Raw genomic sequence first — 17,072 nt, forward strand, 5'->3', positions numbered from 1 at the left:
ATAGCACAGCAGTGTATCTGTAGAGTGCACAGATAGTCATACACATATATACATGAAATAAATGGGAATTTCATGTATTCACAGTCAGCCAAGTGCTAATTCCAGGGTTGGTGAAGCCTAGTGCCAATGGAGGGAGCTGGGAATGTCCCGGGCATGTGGGACTTGAACTCGCTGTGAGCCAGGGCAATGCCTCAGGCCTTCACTGAAAGTGGCCTTGGGCAAACACCTCAGTCAGGTGATTCACCCCAGTCCTGAATTGTTTACTTCACTGGTTGTCTAAAAAGCTTCACTGGATGCACAGCGTCTTACCTGCAGGCAGTCAGATGTTCCCACTTACAACAGAGGTCAGCTCACCCCTAAGGTTACCAGATGCCTCTGGTAACCCAGCGTCACACATTTATTTGAAAAATATTATCTTCTGCCTTTGCCACTGTGCTTATAATTTGTCAGAACAGTGTTCTTAAAATACTCATTTCCACATCATGAGAATTAGAGACATTGCATTTGATTTTTTAATTGTATTAGGGGATGTGTTAAACAAAAACGGGGCAGTGCCTGCCCATCAAGAGCTGGGATATGTCCCCTTGAGACTGAGCACCAGCTCTGACTTTGTGTGGAGAGTCACAATGAGCCATGGATGGAGGGAGCAGGTGGAAAACTGGAACTGGCTTCCCCAGGGCTTGCTCAGCAAGGTATCTGGAGGCTGGGGCTGGAGTGAGCTGGTGGAGAGCGCTGTGCTCAGGATCAACTCTTCCTTTGGGTGAACATCATCAAGGAAGCCTGAGCACGATTTGAGCCTCTAAAACACACTTTATATAGCACCAAGGTCCCTGTAATGCTGCGCAGAGACTTTTGCATCTTGTAAAAGCTGTTTATCCTTGCAGAGCATGCTTTTGGGACCTTTCCGCTGTCTCTGGGCAACCTGGTCTATCTGCCTTTGTTCTTCCTGCTGCTGTTCAAGATTAAAAAAGATTTACTTCCTGTGGTTCCATCTCTTTCATTTCATCACTAACAATGCTCCCTTGCATTCTGTGCTTTTTTAAACATAGTTTCTTTGGGGTTTTTTGGTTTGTTTTTTTTTTAAACTGAGATCAAATTAGCTGACAAAAAGAAACTTAAAATTAGATACTCTGTGAAGTCTGAGGCTGAGTGGTGAGGTGTTTCTTCCCCTGTGTGTGGGACTTGCACAGAGAGTGGAGCTGCAGCAAGACCAGGCATGGTGGAAAACCCTTCCATTGCTGAGAGCGTTGGAAAGCCTGTCCCTTGGCAGTGGTCAAGTGCAGTGGAAAGTTCATCTCTTGGCAGTGGCTGAGTGGTGGCTGGTAGGATGTGACATAGGGCCACAGAGCCACAGAACAATGGGTGACACTGCAAAGGGGACCACAGTCCAAACCACTGTGCTTGGTATTGCCATGGTCTTGCATGACTCTTCAGGTATGTTGTAGGATATACTCTGTCTGTAATTTGCTTTTGGTCTGTGCGGTGCAAAGGACATCCCTTTTTATGTTGCAGCATCCACACAGGAAGTTGTTCATGCTTCCCTCTGGTTCCCAGAAGTAAAAGATTGCAATGCAGCAAGCACCGTTGATCTCCAGCTGCCCACATTTGCACACTAATAAGTAAAAATTAAGCTATGGTGAGTATTTCCAGTTCTGCAGTGACATAGTAGGTTGAGAAAATAGAGGTGCTTTTGATATTATTAGCTACAGAACACCGATTTCAAGGTTTTCATCAGCCTGTGACAGTTGTCATTCTTCCCTGCTCCCTGGCTCAGCCTCTGCCCCAGCTGCAGGACACATTTACACAATAAACAAGATTCTGCCCTGGGCCACCCACCCACCACTGGGACACATCAGTAAGTCCTTTAGGAAGGACTCTTTGTTGTCCAGGAGAACAGTAGCAATGGAAAGCCATAATTTGAAAGCTTGATGAGGATCTCTCCTACCTGCATTAGCTAGTGGCCATTCCTGTGGGATGCCAAAGCACCCTGAAACATGGTATTACCACATGGCAAGTGCTGTGAGCCCATGGAGCAGTAAGGAAATGTGCAGGGCATTTGAAATAAGGGAAAATTGCCTACAACCATTAGCTGTCTCTCTTCTGAAGGTCATTTAATTTAACTTGGGAGAAATACACGGTGAGGTTTCACTGACTTGTCAGAGGAGCACTGCAAATCATGGAGTTAGTGGTCCTAACGATACTTCCAGCATATTAGAGGAGTTGCTGCTCTTCTGTATAAACCTGCTTTAGAAGCCCAAAAAGTTTGTGTTAAAAATACAAGATGTAAAAAACCCCAAAGTAAAATAATATAGAAAAAGTGGGAATACCTACGGTGAGAGGAGCTGTGAACATCACCCAGGTGGGCTCTGGCACACAGGCTTGGCTGAACACTTGAGGCATGGAACTGTGTCTCAGATTTGGGGGTGCAGCGTGGTTTTCCCACTCAGCACTCAAGAGGCACTAGTTTGATGCGCAGCAAGTGGGGAACTGCAGTACTTGCCTTGGTGAAGCATCGGTGCAGCATGTTCCTGGTTCCCAGGAGGTCACTGCTGGAACACTGGAGGTCACTGCTGGAACACTGCGCAGATAACATCTCAACCTGGTCAGCCTGTGCAGACCTGCTGTGTCACAGTGGCAGGTGCTGCTTTCGCACAACTTGCTTAACCAGTTACAGGCAGGCCTGTTACTAAACAATGCTTTCCAGCTTTGGATCTCGCCAGCTGCCTTGTGTGGGGCCACAGGTGAGTACTGGGGCTGCTGCTGCACTCCCTCCTGCAGCTCTGCCCAGGCCCTTTGGGGTGGTGGTGACAGGCAAGAGGAGTCAGGACATCAGCACTGTCATTCTACTAAACTTTTATTCTGATTGATGCAACACACACTAACTTGGTACACAAACAAGCAAGTTTTTAATGCAAACAATGATCTCAAAATTTTCTCCATACACTACAGCCTCCATAACATGTTTGACAGAAGTACAACATACTAAAACCAATATTAGAAATATTACTGTAGTGGAATTTAAATACATCACATAAAAGACATCTTTAAAGAAATGCAACAAAAATACACCACTCAAACAAGCAAATGGGAAGTAAAAGCTTTCATTTTAGAAAGTGCGTTCCTCCAGCTGTGGCTGGCAAATAGTGCTTAAACTCCTTTTCTGTAAACAAATTAAAAGCAGACATTCTTTCCCATTCTCTGATATTTAAAGTAGCTTCTTCATATTACTGCACCCAAATACGGACAGAGCAGCCTTCTTCCAAACAGAAAAGGACATGTCCTATGTCACTAAGTAAGGAGATGGCATCATAAAACTACTCTATGTGAACTTAAGTGGAACCGCCCCTGACCCTTCAGGACAACAAGGCCATGTCCAGTCAACCTAGTAATGAAAAAGTGTCCCTTCCCACAGCTGACTGAAGACTTTGCCCTGTCTGAGCTGTTCTCTCTTTACCACAGATTTGACTGATTACATACAGGAAAAAACATCACTCTCCTCTTGCTGCTGTAAAAGAGATGATAAAAGGGGGCTTGATTCCCTCCTCCTGGCACAACTTCACCCTTTGCTATCCCACTCAGGCTCCCAGACGGGCTCTGTGCTCTCCGAACAATGCTGCTCAGAAACGTCTTCACAAATGACTCTGTCCAACCATTAAGGTCATCCTGACATATTTTACAAGCAGTTGGGTTGGTTTATTTGTTTTAAAAAGCTAATGTACATAAACAGAACAATAGGAATCCTCTGGACAGACGAACAGGGTTTTTATACTCCAAAATAATTTTATTTTAAAAGTAGGAACCCTGCAAGGCACTTTTTCCCAAGAGAATGAGTGACATTTTTATTTCACTGTGTTCCCCACAGTGCCGATCAGTAAATGATGCGCAGGTGCCCGCAGCTGTGATGCTCAGCACTGGCTCCTGCACAGTGCGGCCGCCCGCCAGGGTCACATGGCTCTGAGCACCGGGTCCCACAGCCTGGGGGATGCCCTCGGTCCCTAATGGAAAAAGGAATTGATTTCATTAACTTGAAGATGATGAATATTGATAAAAGAAAGGCAGTATCTTACAAAACATGCCTCTGTGGTTTTCAGCTCGCTCTTGAAGCAAATGGCACCTGGATAAAATTAGATTCATGCAGACAGTGGCTTCTACTGTCAGATTAATTATTTTTGTTTTACTGATACCACTAAGGAATTAAACAATGCAGTAGCAGAACAAGACAAGTAAGTAGCCAGTTACTTTAGAGTAATTACTTTTAAGGGAGAAAAGTAAAATTAAAGATTCTGTACAAGAAACTCCTACCAGATGCAAGATTATACTTGCCTTTAAGGCCCTGGAATTTGATACTATGTGATACAAAGTACAGGGTATAGAAGTATAAAATGTATTGTATTCTGTTGTATTTGCAACTAATTTCACCCAAGAGGCCATGAAACAGGAGATATCAGAGGCTATTATCTAAAATGGGTCAAGAAAATGAGGAAAAAATTTAGCCCTTTTAAAAATAAACTTCAGTGGTGACACAAGTGGATGAGAACTCAGTTTTCTAGTAAAACTTGACAGTTACTTGGAGGAAAGACCTGACTAACACACACACTTCTACCCACCTCTTCCAGTCTGCTTTGTTTTAAAAATGCCCCAAAGCTGCCATATCTCCCAAGTTTGTCTTTTTGGAGGAAAGAAGAAACAAACTATTTTGGGGAACTATTTTGGCCACTTTGTAGGATAGTTTAGTAGTGAAGAAGTTGAGTGGCATCCCCATTACTTAAAAATCATTTGATGTTCATTTAGTACTGGACATGTGCATTTCCAAATAAAACATCTCACGTGAAAATAGTATTTTTGGCTTTGCAAACCTTTGCCATTAGTCTACAGGAAGAAGAACATTTACTGCCTCTTACAGCCTGTTTATCACTTTCTCCATCTGCTCAAAGTAGTTTTACAGTATGCTATGCAAACAGCAATTCTTGTTATGCCTGGGTATTTCACAGGCTGCTTCTCCCTTGTGTTCTCTGTTCCACTGTCACCTCCTCTGCAGCAGAGGAGCTTACATCAGCATCCACGTGGAATGAGCAGGACAAATCCATGCCTCCTAAGAGTACCTTCAGTTCCTGAAAGAGAATGAAGTACCGTCATCAGCACAACACACCCTTTTCAGTTTTAAGCCACTGAAAACCAAACAGAATCTCTTAATTTGTCTTTCTTTAATTCTAGTGGGTTTTGCCCCTTTTTCTCCTTGGCCCTCCAGAACAAAGGAGGAATAAGGACTCTCTGAAGTAGATAATCTTAGTAATTAAAACATACATAGCAGTGGGTCTCTTCAGTTATTTAATCTGTTGAATCTGTTCCAAGTGTCCCCTGACTGAAACAACCCTTTTTTTCTATCTTAAAGGAAGAAAATTCCCTCCAAACTCTATTTTAGTCACATAACACATCATGTTATGAACGGCAATAACAGAATGTAGAAACAAAACCAATTCCTTCTTCTGTATTTGAGAATTTTTGGCACATCGGATAAATAATTATTTGGCACTCTAAGTCTCTGCAGCAATACCATTTTCAGCTATTTATGCAGACGCAAACATGTTACAGACACCCCGATTCACAGTAAGATTTAAAATGACTTGTTGGCAAAAGTAGTTCCCATGCAAGTGGACGAATGTTCCTTCATGCTGCTGTCCGTCGGATCTCCTCTGACAAGGTGATCGACCTCTCTTTGCACTCGTTGTTGGAGCACTTGGAGACAGCACTGGCTGCTTGGCAGAACTTCTGAAGAAGGATCTTCCTGAGCAGAAGGTAAACCCAGGGATCAAGTATCTGGTTTAGGGAAGCCAAGCGCACTGCCGTCAAGAAGAAATTGCATTCCTTGTGCAGTTCTGAGCTTTGGGTTTCACCGGAGAATCCCTTGCAATGTTCAAACGATGTGTGGCTGAAGATCATCTTCAACATTGTTATCTAAGGAAGTTAGGAGGAAAACGTGATACACATTACGAGACTGCTGTCTGACCATCACTGTGTGCAAATATCCCTACAGACAAAATCCTAGCAAGAACTTTTTTTCCTCTCTAATCCAAGTTGTGATCAGAGCAAACAAGCACCGAGGGCAGCTCTGTGTGTGAGTGTAAAAATGAGTTGTAAACATGATACCTTTCAGGTATCAGCCAGATTTATTTATAGATCTCATGCCAAAACAAGGCAGCGGATGCTGCTTCCCTGCTTGAGATGCACAGAAAGCTGTGTGCCAAATCCTGGAAGTTTGAAGTGGCCTTGGCTAGAAAGGGAAATTACCAACCTTGTGAAAACAACTCAAAGGGACTAATTTTATCATTATCATATTATCAGAATTACAAGGAACTGCTGAGTAACTCATGATGAGTAGAGCTCTTTAAAATTCTGTTATGAATAGTAAAGGTCAAGAAAAAGAATGTAAAATACAAAAATGTCTTTACCTTTTTTAAAGCCAAAATGTTTGTTCTGTGACTTCTATATTTTAGAATTTGATTTTAAGGCAAACTATTCTACTTATGAACTGAGTAAAATTAAACAAAAAGGGTTAATCCAGATGTTTTGGCCTAGGAGTCAAGAGAACATTTTAAGTCCACAGAAAATTTGTTATTTCTTTTGTCAGAAGCCCCTCAGTGAAAAGTGATATATTTAGGAATCTGTTTCCCACAGCATCCAAACTGGCATGACCAAGACACTATTTATGCTGTTAAATGTCCCACACAATAGAAGTTTCCATAAGCAACGTCACCCATACCTCACAGCACAGTTCTGCAAGCTCTGGCCTGGGAGCCAAAAGCTACACACAGGTTGATTTTTGAGGGATTAAATGCCATGGAGCGTGACAGCATCTTGATTTACAATAGTAGCCACAGAGCACAGGGCTATTGGGTCCTGCTGAGGGTGTTACGTGAATGGCACATGTCAGAACATGAGCACTGGTCAGCAATAGTCACTCATTAATTTGGGAAAGCCAAAGACTGCACTGTAATGATTCACTCAAGTATAAAAACAATACTTTGTGTGCCCTCATTTTCCAAACGTAAACATAAGCTCTCTTTACAGCTATCACTGCCTGGGAGCCTTGAAGCACAAGGACACCTTTATTCTCAAGTTACAGACTAGAAAGGGAGGACACTGCCAGGGCTGCCTCAGGCTGCATGAAAACCTGTGAGGGAAAAAGAACCCAGTTTGGGGCCCCCAGCTCTGGGCTCCAGCTGTAGGAGCACTGTATTTGCAATCAGGCTCCTGCTTATTCAGGTAAAAGCATTAAGAGTCCTTTTTTGTTTGGGTTTTTTTTTTTCAAAGGTAGTAACAGAGCTTACCAGAGCTAGTGCTGTGATATTCTTATACACTGATATATAACCATGGGAAACAGGAATCACATTTTGAAAGATGCCAGACAGATATCACGTTCCATGGTTTGGTTGCTATCTGCTGTCTAAAGGTCTCTCCTGAGCTTTCTGCATGAACTACAGCTGCTTAAAAATATGTCACTTCTAGAGGCTTTCAGTTGCTGCTCTACAGATAAGCTACATCAGATTTTGTATTGCAACGTTTTTGCCAAGAGCCCACAAACAGGAGGATCAAACCATCTTCTGAGCAGGCACTTCCCATGCAACCTGCTGCCAAAGCATATAGGTATCAGCTGTGTCATGGGGACAACACTGCTGCTCTTACACCTGGCTGTAATTCACAATGAAGCTCTTGGGGCTTCAGAGCAAGGGAAAAGGCAGAACAGGCTTTTTTGCTGGGCACCAGTTCCTACCACACCTGCAGTGCGGCTGTGCGAAGTGACCTGAAGCTGGGGAGGCCAGAGACACGGCCTATGTCCTTTTGCTTGCAAATCTCTTCTGGGCACAACTTGAAAAGCTTGACTGTCTGAATTTACTGCCTGAAGTCCTGTAGAGTTGAGATGTGGTAGGCTTACACATTTTGATGTGTCTGCTGTGTACATCAAGGAGATGGACACACACGATGGCTCCGATTCACGCCCTCATGCACCATCCTTACAAACGCCAGTGGGACCACACACTCTACAAGCTGACAGCCAGCCCTGGAAATGCAGGGAATGGCCCAAGGGATGAGACACAGTCAATGATTCACAGCCCTGTCCAGCTTCTTGACTCCAGCCTTTCAACAGAACCAAGACAATCTGCACCAGCAGCAAAACAAAACAAGTGATCCCAGACAAGGTTTTCCCATAGAAGACTGCTATCCCTCTCTAGACAGCTGCTATCCCCATCCCCTGGGACAGTCAGAGCAAGAGCGACCAGGAGTAGATGATGGGGGAAGGATTTTTCCATCCAATGGCATATCCTAGGTGCCAGATTAATAATTGTGTGTTGACCTTGGATAGACTTAGATGAGTCCGGAAGTCAGGGCAGCTCAGACAGTGAAGCAGAATTGTTTTTATTTCTTTAAATAGAAGCCATTGAGGATTCCATCCACTACATTTTATTTAAATATAATTGAAAATAAGCAACCATGGGTAGAATCATAGAATGGTTTAGGTTGGACGGGACCTTAAAGATTATCTAGTTCCAACCCCCCTTGCCATAGGCAGGGGCCCCTCCTACTAGATCACGCTGCTAGAGGTCTTTAAAAACGTGGATAGATACAGATCCGGACCACATTAAACATCAAAACACCAAAATCCACGGCTTTCTCTGCCACCTCCAGCTGCTTAGGACACTGTCACTGTCACAGCCCAGTCTGTGCTGCCTGTAGCATCCACCTCTCAAGCCCACCAGCACCCAGCACGACCACCTCCTGACAGGGACAGCAGCGCTGCTGGGCCATAAAGAGCAGCAGCATGGTGTGAATAATCTGTGCCTATGCTACAGCCAAGGGAAACCACACTACATGCGGCATTCGCAGTACTCGGGTTGCTTTGTCCCAGACCAACTCTTCCTTTGGGAACTCTGCAGTGACCTTTGCTTTGCAGACCTTGTTGTCATGTTCTTTTGTTAGTGAACCCATGGAGCTACAAAAATATAAGGCTAATAAAATACATTTCCCAAGCAGAAAACTGCTGCTTATTTCTGGCTTTCTTACATAATATTCCTTTACTGGAATACTTTACTGTACTGGAAATTTTAAGTGCTTGATATCCTTAGAGGTTGTTTATCATGGCCCATACTGGTCTTCTGAATGAATAGAAAGAAAGAGTGCAAAAGGTAGAACAACATCAGGTGGAAGTCAATAGAACAACACAATTTACGCAAATAAAAAATATGGCTCAAAATGCATACAGCAATACAGTCAATAATTATATTTATCCGAGTAGATAAAACTTTACTCTTGTCATGGAATGTAGTTTTAGAGTAACATTAAAACTCCACTGCTCTGGTTTTCAAATTTACAACCAAAGACAAGAAGACGCGTTTTGTGAGATACCTTCACAGGGTTTTGAATAAAACAGGACTGTAGTACCCACGGGTTCTTTCACAGCCTCCCAGCCGGCAACCGTCACTGTCATTCACTGCCACCAGCTTAACTTCACACTGGCAGCCTGTGTGACCTCCGGGACTCCCAGACAGCTCACTATCATACTTCAAAGGCTTTAGAATGAGCTTCCATAGTAGTCAAGGTTAAAAACAACCACAACAAAACCTTTGTTTTCCCAGTTTTACAAACTGTGTTGGAAACTGCTGGTACCTGCAGATGGACAATAAAACAGTTGAGGTGCTTAAAGGTGCCTATTTTTTAGCCAAGCAGGAGCAGGGTAGCTGGTCTGGAATGTGGGGTAAGGACCTGACAGGAAATTCCTGGTTCCACACTGCAAATTCTTTTCTTGAGATAGCTACCAAAAAAAAAAATGTTTTCTATGCACCCTGAAGACAAGAGTATTCATCCTCTTAAGTTGCTTCTCCTCTCCCATTAGTCCTAATCTGTTGCTTAAATAATTTTCTCCCACACAGGGAAGCAAGCCATAGGAAGAGCAGAGGACTGTCCTGACAAAATACAAATAGTGGCTGTGGTAAGTGAACCATGGAAAGCAACCGCGGAGAGGATTTTTCCTTGTAGTGAATAATAAAGCCTACAGTCATGTCCCATCTTGTTTTAAAATCAAAATTGTAACTTAGTTTCATCAAATGTTTAGCACTCTCTCCCTTTGCCTCTGCTGGAGCTGAGGCTGTGTGGACCTGCAGTTAGAGCACGACAAATCCTGTCACAGACTCTGCTTCTGCACCCCTGAAGAAGAACTTCCCACTGCTTATGAGGGATGTGGGTTTCTTTTTTTCAAGTGTTATAGAAATAGTACCTGTCACAGACTCTGCTTCTGCACCCCTGAAGAAGAACTTCCCACTGCTTATGAGGGATGTGGGTTTCTTTTTTTCAAGTGTTATAGAAATAGTACCTGTCACAGTAGTGGCAGTGACGAGCAACAAAGCTCAGACAAGCCCAGCTAACTAGACCACAGCATGGCATGATCATCAGCCACACCACCATAACTCTGGTTCACCCTCTCACTGTAGCTGCTCATCCATCACACCGACAGCAATCCAGATAGGAGCGCGGTTCCACGGCACCAGACTATACGCAGTCATATTGAGTAAATGACTTTTCTGAGAAGCACATGACAGTGAATCATTTGCAATCCTCTCTGGGAATTACTGGAGAAGGCTGGGGATTTTAGTAAGAACACAGTTACAGGAGGATTATGCTGCAGAGAATCATGACAATGTCCCATCAAAGTTTAGTGGGGTTCCAACAAATGCAGTCTAATTTTTACTATTTGGTTTTGACCTTATCTAGACAAATCTCTCTGCTTTCTGGTGAGACCACACCTAGAGCACTGTGTTCCTTTTTGGAGTCCTCAGCACAGGAAGGACGTGGATGTTAGAGTCCACAGGAGGCCACAAACATGATCAGAGGGCTGGAGCACCTCCCATACAAGGACAGGCTGAGAGAATTGGGCTTGTTTAGCCTGGAGAAGAGAAGGCTCCAAGGAGACCTTAGAGCAGCCTTCCAGTACTTAAAAAGGGCCTACAGGAAACCTGGGGAGGCGCTCTTTGTCAAAGAATGCAGGGATAGGACAAAGGCTAATTGTTCTAAGCTGAAAGAGGGGACATGTAGCTTAGATATTAGGAAGAAATTTTTTGCTGTGGGTGTGGTGAGGCACTGGTACAGGTTGCCCAGAGAAGCTGTGGAACCCCACTCCTGGAGGTGTTCAAAACCAAAAGATGAGGCTTTGTGCAACTTGATCCAGTAGGAGTTGTCCCTGTCCATGGCAGGGGGGTTGGAACTGGATGATCTTTAAGATCTTTTCCAACCCAAACCATTCTGCAATAAATACAGCCCAGAAAAAGCCTGTCTTTTGGCTAATCTGAAACGATCCATGTACTGAGGCCATTTTGAAACAGGTGGCTACTTCAACCCCAACGTGGATGCAGAGCATCAGTGGGAAGAGTTACTGGTTCATAGCTAGAAACCATCTGTTTTCCTTACAGGTCAGTGATATTGCTGTCTTTTTTTCTGTGTAAGTGAAGGTGCTTTCCATAGCTATGTTTTGCATATCCAAAAATATTCCAAAAATAATATATTTTTAGTAAAAATACCTGTAAAGAAGGATGTACTTAATTTCTGTCTGACAGGAGGGTTAAGAAAAGCAAGTATTTTAATAAGAAAAACAGCAGAATGCCCGAGCATTTTGGCTGTAAGTAACCTTGAAACTGCTCTGTGAGTAAATAGTTCTGTAGCCTGAAGCTCTAAAAGAATTATTGTGAGAATTCCAGTTTGAGCTGTACCGATATTTCTATGCAATCATGGACCAGCTTCGTCTGTTTTACCTCAGGCTCATTTCACTCTTCTCCCAGTTCAGTTCAGTGGTTGCGCTCCGCAGCCAAGCACCAAAATCAACAGAAGATTAGCGTGAACTGAAAATTACTTTTGATAAAGCAGTATCTCATTGAAGTAGAGCATTTTCTCTGGTTCTCTACGCAGAATTCAAGTAAGATCCTGAGCTTACAACAGAAGGAGACAACACCTGCATTACGGATGCACTTTCTCCCTCCTGCCAAATCCAGTGTAAAGAAACAAAAGGCAGGATTCATTACTAAAGCACAGCTCCAGGGTTTGGAGTGTTCAGAGCACAGCCATGATCATCAGAAGTTTCACTTTTCTGTTAAATCACATTTGATTTTGCTATTTTCATCAACAGAACAAGTCTACAAATACCACTTGCCTAAAGGGGTATTGCTTACCTACCAGCAATCATCAGAATCCCTTAGTTCTCAGTTAGAAAACTCAGATATATTTTTTTTTTAAAAAACAATACTCTCCTCTGAAAATTCCTGGATCCCTGTTTCAACTACATTTCTTACACGTGCTAAATAATGCAGCGATAGCTTAAATGAGTTCTGTGGTCTGCCTTTCACTGCAAATCCACTTGCATTCTCCAGGGTCACTCTACCAAACACCTGGCCTCTTATTCCTAATCTATGCTTTGTAGTAGTACAGAAAAAAGTGAAGTCAATGTATGAAAATGCTCCTGCAGTCATGATTCTTGATTTCAAGAACATGAACACTGGAGATACGCTGGCTGGACAGAGAAGTCTTGCAGTATCCCACGGAACAGTTCCATTATTTCCAGTGTTGCTGCTGCACTGGGAAGTGAATTCTTTACAGATTCTCTCCTGACTACAGCTGTGTCACCCAGTGAGGCAGCATTCCTCCAGATGATCCTCAAACGCATGTGAAACATTGCTGCAATCATCTCTTCAACTGGCCCTGCCTTTGACTCAGAACATCAGGCATCAGTTCACTTTCCACAGACAAATCTCTGAGCAGCCCTGGTCTCTCCTACCAGGTCCCTGAGCAGCTTCTGGAGGTTCCAGCACTGTTTACAACAGGCTCTCTGACCTGGGCTTTGCTCCAGTAACTCATCCAATTAACATTTCCCACAGATCCATTCTGTAGGGCGGCGGCAGCTCTATTGGTTTGACCTCTGACTATTAAATCAGTAAAAACACTATGGGAAGCAAACTACCAAGAGGAATCCCTGCATCCTCACTGACTTTCCTGAGCGCTCAGGTTCTGAATAAAAGAAAAACTGTCCCTTGCCTCCAGGAGTTTCTCTTGATGCTACAAGGCTCGTTAAACCCTCAGGTGCAATAGCTCCCTGGGTGCTACACTGCATTCGGCTGCGGAGGGCAGGGCAAACCCTGCATCCCAATGGAAAGGCTAGAAAAGCAAGGGCTGAGAGGCAAACATACAACCTTCCTTTAAGAAATGCCTTCTAATTTTTTGATCTAATTGTGGACAAGCATGCAACAGTTAACTTCTGTAAAATAAAGACATGCTTGGGACATGACAGCACACATCAGTGAGCCAGCACGCTGGGCCACTGCAATGTCAACGGCTGGACAGGGTGTCTCGGGCTGCTGGTAATTAGTGCAGGGACACAAAGGAACTCGGAATGGGCAGTCTCCTGGCTCAACTTATCAAATCCAGTGTGCCTTGGGGCTGGAGGAGCAGAACGCTACTCCTTCCTCTCAAGTTCTCCCTAAATTTTCAGTACGTTTTCATATTTTCCTTCCATGACAAGCTGTTAGTGATCTCTAGAAAGTTAACTCAGAACATCTGACTTATATTGGGATGGAGTTATTTTTGAGATTTGATGTTATTTTAATTAACTCAGAAGGATAAGATTACTAAATAAATTAACATCTCTTCTATTTTTCCCTCTTTGCCACTGGCTGTCAGCCAGAAAATTCCTTCTCGGGCCATGAAATACCATTCACACAACTTCAAAACTAGCCCCATCTAGCTCCAGCCCTTCCCTGCTTTCAGATCCCAAGTACAAACTTCCCAAAAATCATAATGCCCTCTGACAGCAGAATTAACTGGCTTTTGATTATAGGCACTGGACTCCTGGGTATGCCCTTGTCCCACATAGCAGGGGAAGATGTGGGTTCAGCCTCCTTCACTCCTAATCTCGAGAAGCAGTTTATGACAGTTTGAAAAGAAAGGACACAACTAAGGAATAACAAAATGGTGGAAAGAAATGCAAGGGTCCTTTAAAAAACAAGCAAACAGAAGAAAAAGGCGGGAATGCTGCTGTAAATAAGACAGTGAGCGATCGGCTGACAAGCAGAGGCACTGGCAAAGCCACCTCTTCTCAGAAAGCACTGAAGTAAGTTTTGCTATAAGGCAGGAGCATACAGAAAACAGTAAACGAATACAGGGCTCCCTCACAGCAAAGTCTTGATAAACTTCCATTCAAGCTCCTCTGACTGAGGAATAAGCTGGTTCTGGTTCCCTTGTCCCTCACCTTCAGACCCATGCAGTGCTGGCAAGCAGGTCAAACCTATGGGCCAGCCTGTGCTGGGCAGGAGCACACAGAGCATCCTGCTACCTGCGACAGCTGCTCCCTCCCCTCCACATCTGCCTTTCCTTTCTGCTGCGGGGGGCTCCGTGTCACCAGTGCTGCCAATTCAGTGCCGTGCTCCCAGACCCAAGGTCTCCTCACGCTCTGCCTTTCTCCTAGGTCACAACTCTTCTTTTCCTCATTCTCTATCCTTTTCACTCAGGTGCCTTGGTCTCAGTTTTTTACGCACTCCATGCTTTGTCTATCCTCTTGGACATCTCCCAGCTTCTCTCCTACCAGCGTTCCACACCTGACATCTCCAGGCTCTGTCCTGGACTCCACTTTCTTCCCATTCACGGCCACCCACACGCCGTGTCCCCCACCCTGCCCAGGCCAGGGCTTTTGGGGTCTCTCGGGGCCACTCAGCCCCTTATCCTGGGATACAGAGGGTTGGAGGAGGCGTGGGGCGGCCCCACGGTGGGCGGTGAGGCGACCTACCAGTAGTGGCGACCAGCAGGCCGAGAGGACACACATGATCCCCAAGAGCTGGATCAGTGTCTCCGTGGCGATTCGCCCCCACTGCTTGCTGGAGCGGGGAGCGGTCGCTTTGGTCCGACAACGAGACACCAAGGCCTTGATGGTGGCCAGGTTGCACGCCACCGTCAGCACGAGGGAGAGGAGCCCCAGGACGGCGAAGGCGGAGGCGAAGGCCAGGCTGTCGCCGGTGCTGATGAAGCACCACGTGCCGGGCCACTGCAGCGCGTACTGGCCCAGGCCGGCCACGGGCAGGAGGGCGAAGGCGGCCACGGCCAGCCAGATGGCGAGCAGCACCGCCTTGGTCACCCGCGTCTTCATGTGGCTGGCGTACCAGTGCGGGGCGCGGATGGCCAGCGTCCTCTCCACGGCCATGGCGCTGGCGATGAAGAGCGGGCACAGCCCGAACACCGTCATGCTGAAGCCGAAGAAGGCGCAGAGGCGGCCCGACGGGTCGACGGCGTCCCAGGCGCGGTCGGACAGGTAGACGGAGACGACGATGGGGCTGGTGAGCAGCTGGCCCAGCAGGTCGGTGAGCGCCAGGGAGCCGATGCACAGCAGGAAGGAGCGCTTGCGCCGGCTCTCCTTGGCGCGGTAGCTGCGGGACACCAGCAGCATGGCCAGCGCGTTGCCCACGATGCCCGCGATCATCATGGTGAGCGGGAACGCCACCGACACGGCGCCGCAGCCCTCGGCCGCCCGCCCCGTCGCGTTGGCTCGCGGCCGCATGGCGCCGGGCTCGCTGCCGTTGTGGCCGCCGCGGCACCGCGTCCCGCTGCTCATCCCCGCGGCGCGGCGGCGCCCGGCCCGTGCCGGGGAGCGCGGCTCGGGGCGGGCAGCGGCGGCACCGAGCCCTTATGCGGCGGGGCGGCCCCCTCCGGGCGAGGCGGGGGGAGCGGCGGCGCGGCCCCGGCCACTCCTCCGCGGGGCCGGCACCGACCGGCGGCTCCGGCTCCCTCCGGCGGCACCGCGAGCTCTGCTGCCCCCGGGCGGCTTCGCAACCGCCCCGTCCCGGCCGCGGGGAACGGCGCGGGGAAAGGGCTGGGGATGCGGGGGACGCGGGGGAGGCTGGGGATGCGGGGGATGCTGCGGCTTCGCACCCGTCCCTTCTGCGGGGTACGGCAGCGCGGAGCTGGGGATGCGGGGGATGCTGGGGAGGCTGAGGGTACTGGGGAGGCTGGGGATACTGGGGGAGGCTGGGGCTACTGGGGATTCTGGGGATGCGGGGGATGCTGGGGATACGGGGGATGCTGCAGCTTCGGACCCGCCCCGTCCCGTCCGCGGGGAACGGCGCCGCGGGGCTGGGGATGCTGGGGATGCTGGGCATACTGGGGATGCTGGGGATACTGGGGATGCTGCAGCTTCGCACCAGCCCCGTCCTCTCCGAGGGCAACGGCACCCCAGGGCTGGGGATGCTGGGGATGCTGGGGAGGCTGAGGATACGGGGGATGTTGCGGCTTCGCACCTGCCCCGTCCCATCCGCGGGGAACGGCACCGCGGGACTGCAGATGCTGGGGATACTGGGAATGCTGGGGAGGCTGGGGATGCGGGGGATGCTGGGGATACTGGGGATACTGGAGATACTGGGGATGCTGGGGAGGCTGGGGATACGGGGGATGCTGGGGAGGCTGAGGATACGGGAGATGTTGCGGCTTCGCACCGGCCCCGTCCCGTCCGCGAGGAACGGCACCGCGGGGCGGGGGATGATGGGGATGCGAGGGATGATGGAGATGCGAAGGATGCAGGGAATGCTGCCACACGAGAGGAACGGCTCCGCGGGGCTGGGCATGCTGGGGATGCTGCGGCTTCGCACCCGCTCCGTCCCGTCCGAGGGAGATGGTACCGCTGGGCTGGGGATGCGGGAGATGCCCGGGATACTGCGGCTTCACGGCTGCCCCGTCCCGGCTGTTCCGCGGGCGGCTGCCACCGTCCCTGCCCGCCGCTCCGGGACGTTCTTTCGTTTTCCCCTTTCTTTTCCGGCTCTGTTTAACTCCCCGGACTGTTTAGCACAGGTCAGGCTCAACCAAGTCGTTCCTCTCCTGTTCTCGGGCCGTAAATAAACGAACGCCCCAACTACAAGTTCTGACACAAAAAACCCAAAGACTGCACCTGCAACTCGATTTAACAAATTAAGAAAATCAACTATAATCACTTTTAACAGTTCCCTTATGAGCTGCACATGATGCTGCCAACGTTCCAAGCAATTCTGCAATCCCTTTTG

General features: G+C 47.5%; 1 protein-coding gene across 1 annotated transcript; it reads right to left on the bottom strand.

The window, feature by feature from the left end:
• Positions 1–5,455: 5,455 nt before the first annotated feature.
• Positions 5,456–15,678, bottom strand: LOC138723104 (prostaglandin E2 receptor EP3 subtype-like). Its single transcript, XM_069861990.1, has 2 exons — positions 14,816–15,678; positions 5,456–5,955 (listed from the first exon to the last, which is right to left on the bottom strand). The coding sequence occupies exons 1-2, from the start codon at positions 15,632–15,634 to the stop codon at positions 5,668–5,670; spliced, it is 1,107 nt and encodes a 368-aa protein (XP_069718091.1). The 5' UTR covers positions 15,635–15,678; the 3' UTR covers positions 5,456–5,667.
• Positions 15,679–17,072: the final 1,394 nt, after the last annotated feature.

This window comes from Phaenicophaeus curvirostris, chromosome 8 (assembly GCF_032191515.1).
Source record: "Phaenicophaeus curvirostris isolate KB17595 chromosome 8, BPBGC_Pcur_1.0, whole genome shotgun sequence".
NCBI lineage: Eukaryota > Metazoa > Chordata > Aves > Cuculiformes > Cuculidae > Phaenicophaeus > Phaenicophaeus curvirostris.

What these genes read in the sequence shown, in the direction of transcription:
- LOC138723104 (XM_069861990.1), bottom strand. Translation starts at nt 15,634, where the DNA reads ATGAGCAGCGGGACGCGGTGCCGCGGCGGCCACAACGGCAGCGAGCCC. An exon ending in CCTGCTGGTCGCCACTACTG is followed by an intron (nt 5,956 to 14,815) that starts GTAGGTCGCCTC and finishes TAACTTCCTTAG; the next exon opens with ATAACAATGTTGAAGATGAT.